Source organism: Dipodomys ordii, unplaced genomic scaffold, assembly GCF_000151885.1.
Source record: "Dipodomys ordii isolate 6190 unplaced genomic scaffold, Dord_2.0 Scaffold4, whole genome shotgun sequence".
In the NCBI taxonomy this organism is placed as follows: Eukaryota; Metazoa; Chordata; class Mammalia; order Rodentia; family Heteromyidae; genus Dipodomys; species Dipodomys ordii.
Window position 1 is genome coordinate 28189371 of NW_012267220.1, and position 13282 is coordinate 28202652.

Sequence of the window (13282 nt, forward strand, 5' to 3'; positions counted from 1 at the left end):
AAAAAAAAGAGAGAGAAAGATTCCTAAGGAAAGTAAATTAGACCTTCAAAACAAAACAAAAACAAAGGATTCCTTTCCACAGCATGTTTTTTGTTGTGAGATTTTGTTTGGTTTTTTTGTTCTGTTTTGTTGTTTTTTGGGGTGTGGGGAGGATATTAGAAGTATAAGATTGAACCCAAGGCTCTCCCTCATGCTAAGAAAGCATTTTACCCCAGCCCTTGTGATGTTGTCTTTTTAATCAATTTCTTAATTATATTTTATGTCACAGGTTATCTGGGATACACTAGGAAACAAGCAGTTTTGTTCCTTCAAAATAAGGTGAGCCTAGGTTTGTAATCTGGAATAAGATTCTTCTAATTGCCTTCCTGGTAATCACCATATAATCTTTGTTTCCTTTCCCTCATTTAAGAACCAAGACTCAAGGCTTTTGCAGAAATGAATATAGCCTGACTGGACTGTGTAATCGGTCATCCTGTCCCCTGGCAAATAGTCAGTATGCTACCATCAAAGAAGAGAAAGGTAACTCCCCGGTTTAACTTCCATGAGAACTATTCAACAGCTTTAACAAGGATGTTCTTCAGTCTGTCTAAATAATTTTAAATGTATTTTACTTTATCCTTTAGGACAGTGCTATTTGTATATGAAAGTTATAGAACGAGCAGCTTTTCCTAGGCGTCTCTGGGAACGGGTAAGACTTAATGACAAAACTTTAATGAACATAGATAAAGAGTAAAAATGGCATGCATTTCCCTTCTCCCTTGATCATCTCTAAACTTTTAGTTATTGACAGTGACCCCATAGTTATTGACAATGAACTTACTCATTTGCTCTACTCCTTTAGTTTTCATTTTGTTTGGTATGTTTCGTAGGTCCGGCTTAGTAAAAACTATGAGAAAGCACTGGAACAAATAGATGAAAATCTAATTTACTGGCCTCGTTTCATTCGACACAAATGTAAGCAGAGATTTACCAAGATAACTCAGTACCTAATACGCATTAGAAAGCTTACACTAAAGCGACAGTAAGTATTTGGATCATTTATTTTAAAATCTATCTTTCCTTGGACCATGTTATGAAGCTGAGGTCGTATATTCTGACAAATTCAACTTTGAAATGTCTTACTTTATGTGGAGAAGAAACTTTAAAGGTGTACCTTTGATTTTGCAGCGTGTCTAGAACAGTAGAATATAAATCCTCTCTCTTCATCAGAAAATCTCACTCATAAAATTTTCTTTATAATTGCCTGAGGGAATCTTGACTAGTAATTTGGAAATAATGTAAAAAGAATGTAATCATCAACTATTAAGAAGTTTACTCTGGAGTCATTGAATACTACTTTTAAAAGTATGAGAAATGGACATGTGGTTCAAGTGTAAAGTGCCATTTAGAGCAAAATGAAGAAGCAAACAAGAATGATGGAAGGGTGTCACTGATCAAGATTCATTGTAAAATAGCTTTAAGAGTGTTAGGTCTTAATGCTTTTTTTTTTGGTCCTAATTAGATCCAGGACCAGCAAATTGTTGCTAGGCAAGAAATTTAATCTACAAAGCTACTATGTAATTAACTTGGCAACTCAATTTTATATCTAAAACTGTAATACAAAGTAGAAGTGAAAAGTTCCTAGCAAAGTTTTAAGTTACAATGTGAGGTGTATACATACATAGAATATAATGTGTTATATCTATAAGTTTATGAGTTTTGCTTTTTCAAAAGGGATAATGATCTCTGCCAAATCAATCAAGAAGAATAAAACTAGAAATCGGGCATACCTTTACATTTTCAATATTGTATTCTTTTTCTAGTTTAATAATTTTCTATGAAATAGCCAGGCACCAGTGGCTCATACCTCTAATCCCATGCTGCTTAGAAAGGCTGAACTGAGGATCACAGTTCAAAACCAGCCCAAGCAGGAACATCCCTGAGACTTTTTTTCTTGTCCGTCATGGGGCTTGAAGAAGCAACTCAAGTGCATGGGCACTGTCCTTGAGCTTTTTCATTCAAGGCTAGCACTCGGCTGGGAAGGTGGCTCAGTGGTAAAGCACTTGTCTTGCATGCCTGAAGCCCTGGGTTTGATTCGTCAGCACCACATAAGCAAAAAGAAAAAAGCCAGAAGTGGTGCTGTGGCTCAAGTGGTAGAGCGCTAGCCTTGAGCTGAAGAGCTGAGGGACAGTACCCAGGCCCAGAGTTCAGGCCCCACGACTAGACCCCCCCCCTCCAAAAAAAAGGGCTAGCACTCTACCATTTTGAGCCATCGTTCTACTTCTGTTTTTTTGGTGGTTAATTGGCAATAAGAATCTCATAGACTTGCTTTGAATTGTGATCCTCAGATCTCAGCCTCCTAAGTAGCTAGAATTATAGGCATAAGCCACCAAATGGCACTAAGTCCAAAAATTTGCTTAAAAAAATCCAAACAACCATTTTCTAAATAGACATTCTCTGCAGCACACTTCAGTCTGTGGGAGTCTAGGTTGCAGCTGAGAAAAAAAATTCTTATACTAAAGTGATGAAGGCTCACAGTTCTGTTCCATGGTAGTCTATTATACTTTGTTTTGAAGTATTATAATAAAACCTAAGCTTTACATCATACCAGGAATGCTATGTCCCCCATTCATCTTGAGGTGGTCCCAGAAAAGGATTCTCAGAATTAAGTCAAAAGAACCAGTGATCAAATTCTCCAAGACCATGAAAATCAATTTTCTTAGCTTTTACATCTTCTTTGCCTGTTGAAAGAGTTGGACATCCTACTCTTTATAATTTACTCTGGCATTTCCTTCAGTTAAGTTGTGACTGCCTTTCCCAGTAATCCTTTGCATATTGGATAAGGTATTTCAATAACTGGAGGTATAAAAAGCTCCTGTGTTGCAAAATACTTGAAAATGACTTCTCAATTAGTGTGTCAGTTGTGGGGCTTGAACACTGGGCCTGGGCGCCACCCCTGAACTTTTCAGCTCAAGGTGAGCACTCTACCACTTGAGCCACAGCACCACTTCTGGTTTTCTGTTGATTAATTGGAGATAAGAATCTCACTGACTTCCCTGCCCAGGCTGGCTTTGAACTACCATCCTCCTGAGTAGCTATGATTATAGACATGAACCACTGGTGCCCAGCTTCTATCAGTATTTTTACTACTACTTTCAGGAAGTATTTCTTTCTGTACTAAATTCCAATACTGTTTGCTACAAAAAGAGCACATTGGATATGAACTTGAATTTTTAATAAGGTATTCTATTTCCCTAGGAAAAAACTTGTTCCTTTGAGTAAGAAGGTGGAACGAAGGGAAAAAAGAAGAGAGGTAACTTAGATCTGATATTTTCATAGCTTGTATGTTTTCATAGGGAAAGGGTTGTGTGTAGGTAGGGTGCATGAGGAAGTCAATAAGCATCATGAGTCTGTGATAATCAGTGAAGCTACTACTTTCAAAAACACAGCTTCTCTGGGGAATACATCAAAACTTTCTACAACTTTTCTTATAAAATTGATGCAAAATTTTAGACTCGGTGGATCAAAGTTAGATTTTTTAAATATGTTACAGGAAGAAATTTCTTATATTACTTTTATGATACCTTAGAAGTAGTTGCACAAAGGGGTTTATGAGCTTATTTTTATGCCACATCGAATATAATTTTAGAAAATATAGATGGTTGACATCTCTTTCATTTTAGTGGCTTTTACAAGTTGGCTCACTTTATATTTTAAATGTATGCAGACCTATATGTTTTAGTATCACGAAGTTTGTTAGAAACTTAGAATGCTATTTCTAAAATTATGAGGTCTTTCTTTGTCCCAAAGGAAGGGGTAACATTGGTAAAGAAGTATTGTACTCATAACCTGACTTACAAAATTGTAAACCCTTTGTACAACTCCTTAAAAATAACAAAAAAAGCTGGGCGCTGGTGGCTCACGCCTGTAATCCTAGCTACTCAGGAGGCTGAGATCTGAGGATCGCGGTTCAAAGCCAGCCCAGGCAGGAGAGACCGTGAGACTCCTATCTCCAATAAACCACCAGAAAACCGGAAGTGGCGCTGTATCTCAAGTGGTAGAGCGCTCGCCTTGAGCTGAAGAGCTGAGGGACAGCGCCCAGGCCCAGAGTTCAAGCCCCACGACCGACAAAAAAAAAAATAACAAAAAAGCTGGGTGGCTCATGCCTGTGATCCTACTCAGGAAGCTGACATCTGAGGATCACAGTTTGAAGCTAGCCAGGGTAGGCAAGTCCATGAGACTACAATTCACCACCAAAAAAAGCTGGTAGGTGACGCTGTTGTTTAAGTGGTAGAGCCTTGATCATAAAAACTCAGGGCTGGGGCTGGGAAGGTGGCTCAGTGGTAGAGCGCTTCTTGCATCCATGAGGCTCTGGGTTCAATTCCTCAGCACCACATAAGCAAAAAGAAAAAAGCCGGAAGTGGCGCTGTGGCTCAAGTGGTAGAGTGCTAGCCTTGAGCTGAAGAGCTGAGGGACAGAGCCCAGGCCCCACAACCGGACCCAAAAAAAAACCCAAAAAACCCAGGCTAGCACAGGCTCTTGAGTTCAAGCCCCAAGACAGGCACAGAAAATAAACAATTTCTAATTCTGCAGTCTGAAAAAAATGAGTACTAATGAAGTAAATTAGTGTTCTTTCTCTTATAGGAAAAAGCATTAATTGCTGCTCAGCTGGACAATGCCATTGAGAAGGAATTGCTAGAGAGACTGAAACAAGATACGGTAAGGAAACATCTTTGGGGCATACATTGTAAGTGGTAATATCATACTACCAAATAAAGTGCTAGAAAGATGGCCTACTCTGATTTTTGTCCTTGAAATTTAATTTTTATCCTTCCTCCTTTTTGTTAATTTATGTAAGCACATAGAATGCTTCGCTAGCCCTTGATAATCTACTGCCAAAGACTTTGTATTTCCAATTCCCATTCTCACACTCTTCCAGATACTAGAGTCTAAAACATAGTCAAGGGCTGGGAGGGTGGTCTAGTGGTAGAGTGCTTGCCGTGGATGCATTAGGCCCTGGGTTCGATTCCTCAGCACCACATAAGAAGAAAAAGCCAGAAGTGGCGCTGTGGCTCAGGTGGTAGAGTGCTAGCCTTGAGCTGAAGAACTGAGGGCCAGTGCCCAGGCCCAGAGTTCAGGCCCCATGACTGACTAAATAAATAAATAAAACAGTCAAATTTTAAGCTGAGTTTTACATGAGTTTAAACATCTTTTTTAAGGTTAACATTTACAGACAGCAAAATGAAATTTTTTGTTTCCCCTTTCAGCAAGATTACATTTTTCCTATTGCAAGGGTCTCATAAACTACTAAGTTTAAGTGACCTGCTTTCATCCTTCATGGAAGCTACTGCCTATTTGATGTCAACCATTGATTATTTAAATGTCAAAACTGGGCTATATTTGGGCACCTGTAGCTCATGCCTATAATCCTAACTTCTCAGGAGGCTGAGAGATCTGAGAGTCAGGGTTCAAAGCCAGCCTAGGCAGAAAAGTCCCCGTGAGACTCTTACCTCCAATACACCACTCAAAAACTGGAGTGGCACTGTGGCTCAAGTGGTAGAGTGCTAGCTTTCAGCACAAAGAAGCAACAAAAAAACTGGGCTATACTGCTGGTTCGGGATTTAAAAATAACAGAAATTAACCTCATCAAAGTTAAATATCTTCATTTACTCCCTCAGGATAAAAGAATATGCTTGCAGGACAGTAGAACTTCAAGTATAATAGCCAAATGTAGTTCAAGGCAGTCTGTTTGTTTTCTAGTATGGCGACATCTACAACTTCCCTATTCATGCCTTCGACAAGGCTCTGGAACAGCAGGAGGCAGAGAGTGACTCTTCAGATGTTGAGGAGAAAGATGATGAGGAAGAGGAGGAAGAAGTAAGTTTTATTTGTCAATTAGTAATCTTCAGAATTAGATGTTTATTTATAATACATATATACAATCTCTCTAGCATCCAAGCCAGAAATATTAAACAATTTACTCTTTTTGGAGATGTACCTCTTAATGATTTAAACCGGGCACGAGTTATCTAATGTTCATATTAAATTTAGAAATGAGTAAATTTTAGTTGCTTTAATGTAAAGACTGACTTTTATGTCTTATTTTAGGATATGGGAAAAAAGGAATTTGTAGAAGATGATGAGGTAGATGAGAGTGACCTAAGTGATTTTGAGGTGAGCTGTGGGTAAAAAAAAAAAAAAGAATTGTTTTGGGGGCTGGGAATGTGGCTTCCTGGTAGAGTGCTTGTCTAGAATGCATGAAGCTCTAGGTTCAGTTCCTCAGTACTATGTAAATGGAAAAAACTGAAAGTGGTGCTGTGGCTCAAGTGTAGAGTGCTAGCCTCGAACTAAGAAGCAAAAAAGAAAAAATTTAAAAAGAAATTGTCCTTTGGCCTGAAACAGACGGGGGGCGGGGGGTAGTTCTAAACATACACACATGAAAATGAATTCTCTAATTTGCTCTATTCTTGAGAGAACAGTAAAGGGGGTTTGGAAAAATGTAGCCCTTCCCTATCTGACTTTTTCTCTCTACTTACTAGGATATGGATAAACTGGACACCAGTGGTGATGAAGACAAGGATGATGAATCCTCCAGTGAAGAGGAGGAAGAAAAGGTCATCAGTGTGAAACACAAAGGCAAAGAGCCCTTGAAAGGACCATTGCAGAGAAAACGAGCCTATGTGGAAATAGAGTATGAACAGGAGACAGAGCCCATGGCTAAGGCCAAAGCCACGTGATTGCCTTCCATTACAATCGGGAATGAACATTATGAACTTCCTTAAAACTTCTTCTAAAGCATATCTCCCCCTCCAGTTTTTGCTCTTTGAGTTGTAGTTCACACAGTATTTGTGTTTTAATTTTATGTCACTTTAGAGGAGCAAGAAGTCTGGAGTGAGTGGAGAAAGCCTTAAGTTGTAAAAAATATATATATATATATATATTTTTTTAATAACATGTTTTTAGTAAAAGCTTGAAGCCAAGAAGCTTAACAGATCTGTTCCTGAAGCTGGAATGAAATTGTGGGTGCAAATATTTCTAGACTTTGAGAAGCAAATTCCTTGATAATCTTTTTCTATTCTCCTCCCCTACTGTATATAGAAATGGCAACTTCCCAGTTTTTATTTTGTTTTCTTTCCCTACTTCCATGAGGGTAAAAGGAAAAGAATAAAGGAAAACGAAACTCCAACTTCCAGCGTTTAGTATAAAAATACCTTGTGCTCTAACTCCATTCATACAATCCTTTCTTCTTGGGAAGTAATCTTAAATTCCAAGGACAGAAGCATCCACAGGATTCTGCTGCACTTTTCTAATACAGTTCACCACTGTGCTGTCTGTGCAGGTTAAGACAACTCTGGCTAGAAGACCCTGAAACATTAAATAAAGCAAAACAGTTTTTTTGGTTGTTGTTGTTTTTTTTCTTTTGGGGGGTGGGGTAGTATGAAAAAACTGGGCTCAGGTTGTCCATGAGCCTTTTTGCTTAAGACTAGTACTCTACCACTTGAGCCAAAACTCCACTTCAGGCTTTTTTTGGGGGTGGGGAGAGGGGTCAGCCATGGGGTTTGAACTTAGGGCCTGGGTTTGTCCCTGAGCTTTTTCACTCAAAACTACCACGCTACCACTTTGAGCCACAGTGCCACTTCTAGTTTTCTGGTAGTTAATTAGAGATAAGAATCTCAAGGATGGGCTGGGAAGGTGGCTCAGTGGTAGAGCGCTTGCCTTGCATGCCTGAGGCCCAGGGTTCGATTCCTCAGCACCACATAAGCAAAAAGAAAAAAGCCGGAAGTGGCGCTGTGGCTCAAGTGGTGGAGCGCTAGCCTTGAGCTGAAGAGCTGAGGGACAGCGCCCAGGCCCAGAGTTCAGGCCCCACGACTGGACCCAAAAAAAAAAATCTCAAGGACTTTCCCGGGCTGGCTTTGGACCAGATCCTGAGATCTCAGCCTCCTGAGTAGCCAGGATTCTAGGAATGAACCACTTACAACTTTTTGTTGATTAACTGGATGTAAGAGTTTCATGGACTTCCATGCCAGGGCTGGCTTTGGAACTGTGGTCTTCAGATCTTAGCCTCTTGCATAGCTAGGATTATAGATGTGAGCCACGGACACTCCACTCTTTTTTCCCTTTACTCTTATTATTATACTCAAAAGGCAAGAATGAGTTTACTGGTCAGAACAGATGCTTGCAAGTGTCCTGCTGGCCTGTGAAACAGCTGCTTATTTCCAGCCATAGCAAATAGCATTAGAACTGAGCCTCAATAACTCCTCATGATGAAAGAGCTAAAATGAAATGGTCTGAATAATAATAAAAAAAGCATTCTATTACTAAGTATTTTTAGGAGTTGAGTTTTGTGTCATGCTTCCTTCATTCTGCAAAAAGTTTCTAAATGGGGCAAGAAATGAGACATTACTAAATACATATAAGCATGCCCACAGGACTGGGAATGTGGCTTAGTGGTAGAGTGCCTTGCATGCATGAAGCCCTGGGTTCAATTCCTCAGTACCATGTAAACAGAAAAAGCTGGCAGTGGCACTGTGGCTCAAGTGGTAGAGTGCTAGCTTTGAGCAAAAGAAGCTCAGGGACATTGTCTAGCCCCTGAGGACTGTGGGGAGTGGGGAGGGGGGGCATGCCCATAGTCATGGCTTGTGTTGAGTTTTTTGTTGTTTTTTTTTTTTTTAAGCTCAAAAGACTGTAAGAGAAATCTTACTTGCTTGCAAGGCTTTCACCCATTTTTTTTTTTCATCCTTAATCCCTAACATCTGAATCCTTTTACTCTAAATGATCTGAAAAGGAGGGGTTGGGGCATAGTTCAATGTCAATTTGTACATTTAATGTCAATGTCATTATGTGCCAGGTCCTGGGTTCAACCACTAGTTGATCAAATTCTGCAAGACTAGAGGACCTAGAGTTAGATGGGGACCTAAACACTCCCACACTTGACTGGGCACATAAACACTATAACCATAATCAAAAGCATTACCTAAGGACAAAGAGATCCACAGAACTGAGTTGCAGACTGCCTTACCTTTACCTGTCCTTGGGAGCAGTGGTCCAGAAGGATTAGGCAGTCTGTAGCCTCTTGTAGTAAGGCTTTCTTAACAGGTTCAGGTGTAAGGTTTGTATCCCTTGCTACATCACACACCAATTTCAAAAGAGCCTTCAATAGGATCACAAGTCTGCAGGAAATTCTGGAATCAGGAAGAAAAATGGTCATATTCTAAATTGGCATATTAGATTAAAAGATGTAAGACTACCTAGCTGGTGATCTTTAAACTCTGAGTTCATACAAGAAGGCCTTTTGCTGACTCAGTAATATAGGTTCTTTCTAATAGTATTTGTGCAGTGAAATGCTATACGTGTGTGCAAATGAAAAATTGAAATACATCACGTGTCCTGAGTCTATGTACTGAACACACGTATCTGGGCAAATTCTAAACAGGAAGTTGACTGAGGTGTATCCCTTTAGCACACCTGTGTGTTTGGGTGCTATATACCTAGGCCAAGTATACTGCATAAGAAGCTTTAGTGTTTCCAGTATCTTCAGCCTAGCCTCCTCTTCTGGTCCATCATAAACCTCCAGATAACCAGTAATGACTCGCTCCAGTCTCTTCATGTGCCGGACAGTTAGGATCCCCAGTCTGAAAATGGAAAAAAAAAATGTGATGATGACCAAAGAGTTGGACTGAGCTGGGTGCCGGCGGCGCGGCGTATGCCTATAATTCTAGTTGCTCAGGAAGCTGAGCTCTGAGGATCACTCTGGGTAGGAAAGTACATGAGACTACTGTTAACCAACAAAAAAAATGTAGAAGTAAGCTGGGTGCTGATGGCTCACACCTGTAATCTTTGCTATTCAGAAGGCTGAGATCTGAAGGTACTGGTTTGAAGCTAGCCCAGGCAGGAAAGTTGCCATGAGACTCAACCTCCAATTTACCACTAGAAAACCGGAAGTGGCTCAAAGTGATAGAGTACTAGCCTTGAGTGAAAAAGTTTAGGGATTGCCCACAACCGACAAAAAAAAAAAAAAAAAAGCCAGAAGTAGAGCTGTGGTTCAAGTAACATAGAGCCAACCTTGAGCAAAAAAGTTCGAGGACAGTACCCTGTCCCTCAGTTCAAGCCCAAGGACTGTCACACAAGAGAGGGACTGAGGATAAACGGCCTGACAAGCAGTCGAGGTACTTGCCTCTTGACAAAAGCTGGTAGATGTCTGGCATAGGTTCTGCGTAAGAGAAGGCGGTGCTCTGGCTCCATGTGGGTCAGGATCAGCTGCAGTACCTCATCACAGTGTGTGGTGGGTCGAACTGCCTCTCCCTTCCAGTGCAGGGATTTCTCCAGAATAGGAAATAAATCCAACAGACACAGAAGCACAGCCTAGGGGTAAGGGAAAAAACATAGTTCACCAGTTGCATTCACAACACTCCTGAGTTTTAAGATCTTCATTGACTGTGGGGATGTAAAAAAACACCAATAATACATTAAGTACATGATACTTAAAACTTTCAAACTGCTCACTCTCCTCCTCCCTCCCCCCCAGTGGAGTTTGAACTAAGGGCCCTGCTCTTGCTAGGCAGGTGTTTAACTACTCAGGCCATGCCTCCAGGCTCTTCTTACTGTAGTTATTTTTTGAGACAGCGTCTCAAGTTTTTGCCTGGGCTAGCCAATACTATTGGTGCCACCCAGAGAAGGGATGACAAGTGTGAGCCACCATGCCAAGCTGATTGATTTACATGGATTTTTGCTAAGTTGTTCCTAGGCTGGAAAAAATTCCCAATTTCTGCTTCTTAAGCGGCTGTGATTACAGGTGTGACCCATCATGCCAAACTCTTCATAGCATCTCCATCTGACAGTCCCAAATTTAATACTTCCTCTTCAAGACTTACATACTAATTTTTAGAATAAGAGTGATTGGACTTTAACCTAGATTCTCAGTAATCTAAGTCTATTATCACAAAATTGTTGGTGATATATGACATTTATATACCAAATTCAATGAAACTATTCCTACAAAGAATGTAATTCTAAGCCATGTGCTGGTGGCTCACACTTGTGGTCCTAGCTATTTAGGAGGCTGAGATCTGAAGATCATTTTTCAAAGCTCTGGTATAAGATCTCATGAAGCCAGGTACTGGTGGCTCATACCTGTAATGCTAGCTACTCAGGAGGCTGAGATCTAAGGATCACCGTTCAAATAAATCCAGCCCGGTCAGGAAAGTCCATGTGACTCTTATCTCCAATTAATCACCAGAAAACCAGAAATGGCACTGTGGCTCAAGTGGTAGAGTGCTCACCTTGAGCTGAAGAGCTCAGGGACAGCGCTCAGGCCCAGAGTTCAGTCCCCACCACCAGACCCCCCCCCCCCCAAAAAAAAAGAAGTCAAACAGGCCCTGAGTTCAAGCCTCAAGACCAATACATACATACACACACACACTCTCTCTCTCTCTCTCCTTAAGTTTAAATTTTAAAAATGTAAGATTAAATCCTCTTCATGTCTTCATTCTAACTGCCGATAAATGGGGCAGAGTCCCCATTTTCTCAAGTCAGCTGACAGAATTTATCATTTGGTTGGAAGCACTGGAGTGAATTTGAGTGAGAAGACCTTAATTCTAATCTCAAATTTGTTTTTTTTTGTTGTTGTTGTTGTTGTTGGTCGTGGGGCCTGAATTCTGGGCCTGGGCACTGTCCCTCAGCTCGTCAGCTTAAGGCTAGCGCTCTACCACTTGTGAGCCACAGTGCCACTTCCGATTTTCTGGTGGTTTATTGGAGATAAGAGACTTAGAGACTTTCCTGTCTGGCTGGCTTTGAACCATGATCCTCAGATCTCAGACTCCTGCGTAGCTAGGATTACAGGCGTGAGCCACCAGTGCCCAGTTTGTTATATCATTGATAGCCTAGTTTATCACCTCTATTTTTCTGATGAAGAAACTAAAAGATCAGCACTCACTTATTCAAATCAGGCTTGAGAAGTCCAATGACCACCAGAAATCTCCCCCTCTCCTCTTCATTTTCTCCACATAGGAATCCTGCCACTGAATTGCATTCAGTAGCTTGAAGCAGTGAAGTGAGCACCTTTCCGGCCACCTCCTGAGATCTTGGAGTGGTCCACAATTGCTTCAAGCTATGAGAGATGGCAAAAATATAGATGGGTCCTGCTAAGTGACTTACATCTGCCTTCCAAGTGGAACAGAGTGGAGACTTCTTGGCGGCCTCAATTTTCCCCAACAGTTTAAGATACAGTAAGCCAACTTCTTCAGCTTTAGCAGCCACTTCGGAGTGACCACCACGTGCACCTGCCTCCTCCTTGGATGGGGCTGCATACTTCTCCAGCGCTTTGGTCACCTGTGCCAGGATCTCCAGCATTTTGCGAACCCATTCGCCGCTCCCCTCAAACAATCGGTCCCATTCTGTGGCATCTATAAGAGCCCCGAGGTCCTTAAGAGCATCTCCTCGTGCACTGGCCCGCCGTGGCTCCCGGTCGGAAAGGCGGTGCACCATCTTAGAGAAGGCCTGCCCGAGGTCGCCGAGACACCCATCTCCTTCCCCGGCGGTCTCCACGGCGCTGTCAGGCTCCATTTCTCACGCTGCATCAAGAAAGGGCTGGTCCCCCCCCACACACACACCCACCGTGAGGACGAGGAAGAGGACCAGAGCCTCGCTGAAGAGGGAAGGACAGATCTCTCACAAGCTGCAATCCTCCCCACGCGGAAAACCCAAACCAAGTAACACGACGGCGAGGCGTCTCGCTGCTGGCGGGTCGAGTGGGGCCGGGATGACGCCGTTGATGTCGGACAAACGGTGATGTCAGATGCAACGGCGGAGTGGAGAAACTTCTCCTCCTGAAGACGCAAAGAAAGGAAAAGTTAACCCGAGAGATGAGCTGCTGCGGGTGCCGCGCCGCGTTCTCAGCCACTCCGGAGACGGCGATCCGCGGGATGCGGCTGGAAGCCAGCCCGAGCAGGAAAGTCCGTCAGACCGTCGTCTCCAAGGAAGCACCAAAAACTGGAACTGGAGCTGTGGCTACAGTGGTGGAACGCGAGCCCAGGCCGTGGGTTCAGGCCCAGGAGAGATACAGACACACAGACAGACAGACAGACACACACACACACACACACACGCGAGCCCAGGCCGTGGGTTCAAGCCCAGGAGACACAGAGACACAGACAGACAGACAGACACACACACAAACGCGAGCTCAGGCCGTGGGTTCAAGCCCAGGAGACACAGAGACACAGACAGACAGACAGACACACACACACGCGAGCCCAGGCCGTGGGTTCAGGCCCAGGAGAGACACAGACAGACAGACAGACAGACA

At 42.3% G+C, this 13282-nt stretch overlaps 2 protein-coding genes and 1 pseudogene across 2 annotated transcripts in view; 1 reads left to right on the forward strand and 2 right to left on the reverse strand.

Moving 5' to 3' along the window:
- The first annotated feature begins 235 nt into the window (after nt 1–235).
- Nucleotides 236–7155, forward strand: Mak16 (MAK16 homolog (S. cerevisiae)). Its single transcript, XM_013026313.1, has 9 exons — nt 236–318; nt 410–519; nt 624–688; nt 870–1021; nt 3238–3292; nt 4624–4698; nt 5740–5856; nt 6088–6153; nt 6519–7155. Exons 1-9 carry the CDS (start codon nt 260–262, stop codon nt 6714–6716), a joined length of 897 nt encoding a protein of 298 aa, XP_012881767.1. The 5' UTR covers nt 236–259; the 3' UTR covers nt 6717–7155.
- An 8-nt stretch (nt 7156–7163) lies between these two features.
- The window catches only part of LOC105991535 (TELO2-interacting protein 2-like), a 25870-nt gene continuing 19751 nt past the window's right edge, over nt 7164–13282 (reverse strand). Inside the window, exons 4-7 of the mRNA XM_013024193.1 lie at nt 10154–10341; nt 9468–9611; nt 8999–9161; nt 7164–7344 (exon numbers count right to left, since the gene is read on the reverse strand). Of these exons, the coding sequence (XP_012879647.1) occupies nt 7240–7344; nt 8999–9161; nt 9468–9611; nt 10154–10341 (600 nt within the window). The 3' untranslated portion in view covers nt 7164–7239. The remainder of the gene's footprint in view (nt 7345–8998; nt 9162–9467; nt 9612–10153; nt 10342–13282) is intronic.
- LOC105993153 overlaps nt 11908–13282 on the reverse strand; it is a 14375-nt pseudogene continuing 13000 nt past the window's right edge.

What these genes read in the sequence shown, in the direction of transcription:
- Mak16 (XM_013026313.1), top strand. Translation starts at nt 260, where the DNA reads ATGTCACAGGTTATCTGGGATACACTAGGAAACAAGCAGTTTTGTTCC. An exon ending in ATGAGGAAGAGGAGGAAGAA is followed by an intron (nt 5,857 to 6,087) that starts GTAAGTTTTATT and finishes GTCTTATTTTAG; the next exon opens with GATATGGGAAAAAAGGAATT. An exon ending in GTGACCTAAGTGATTTTGAG is followed by an intron (nt 6,154 to 6,518) that starts GTGAGCTGTGGG and finishes TCTACTTACTAG; the next exon opens with GATATGGATAAACTGGACAC.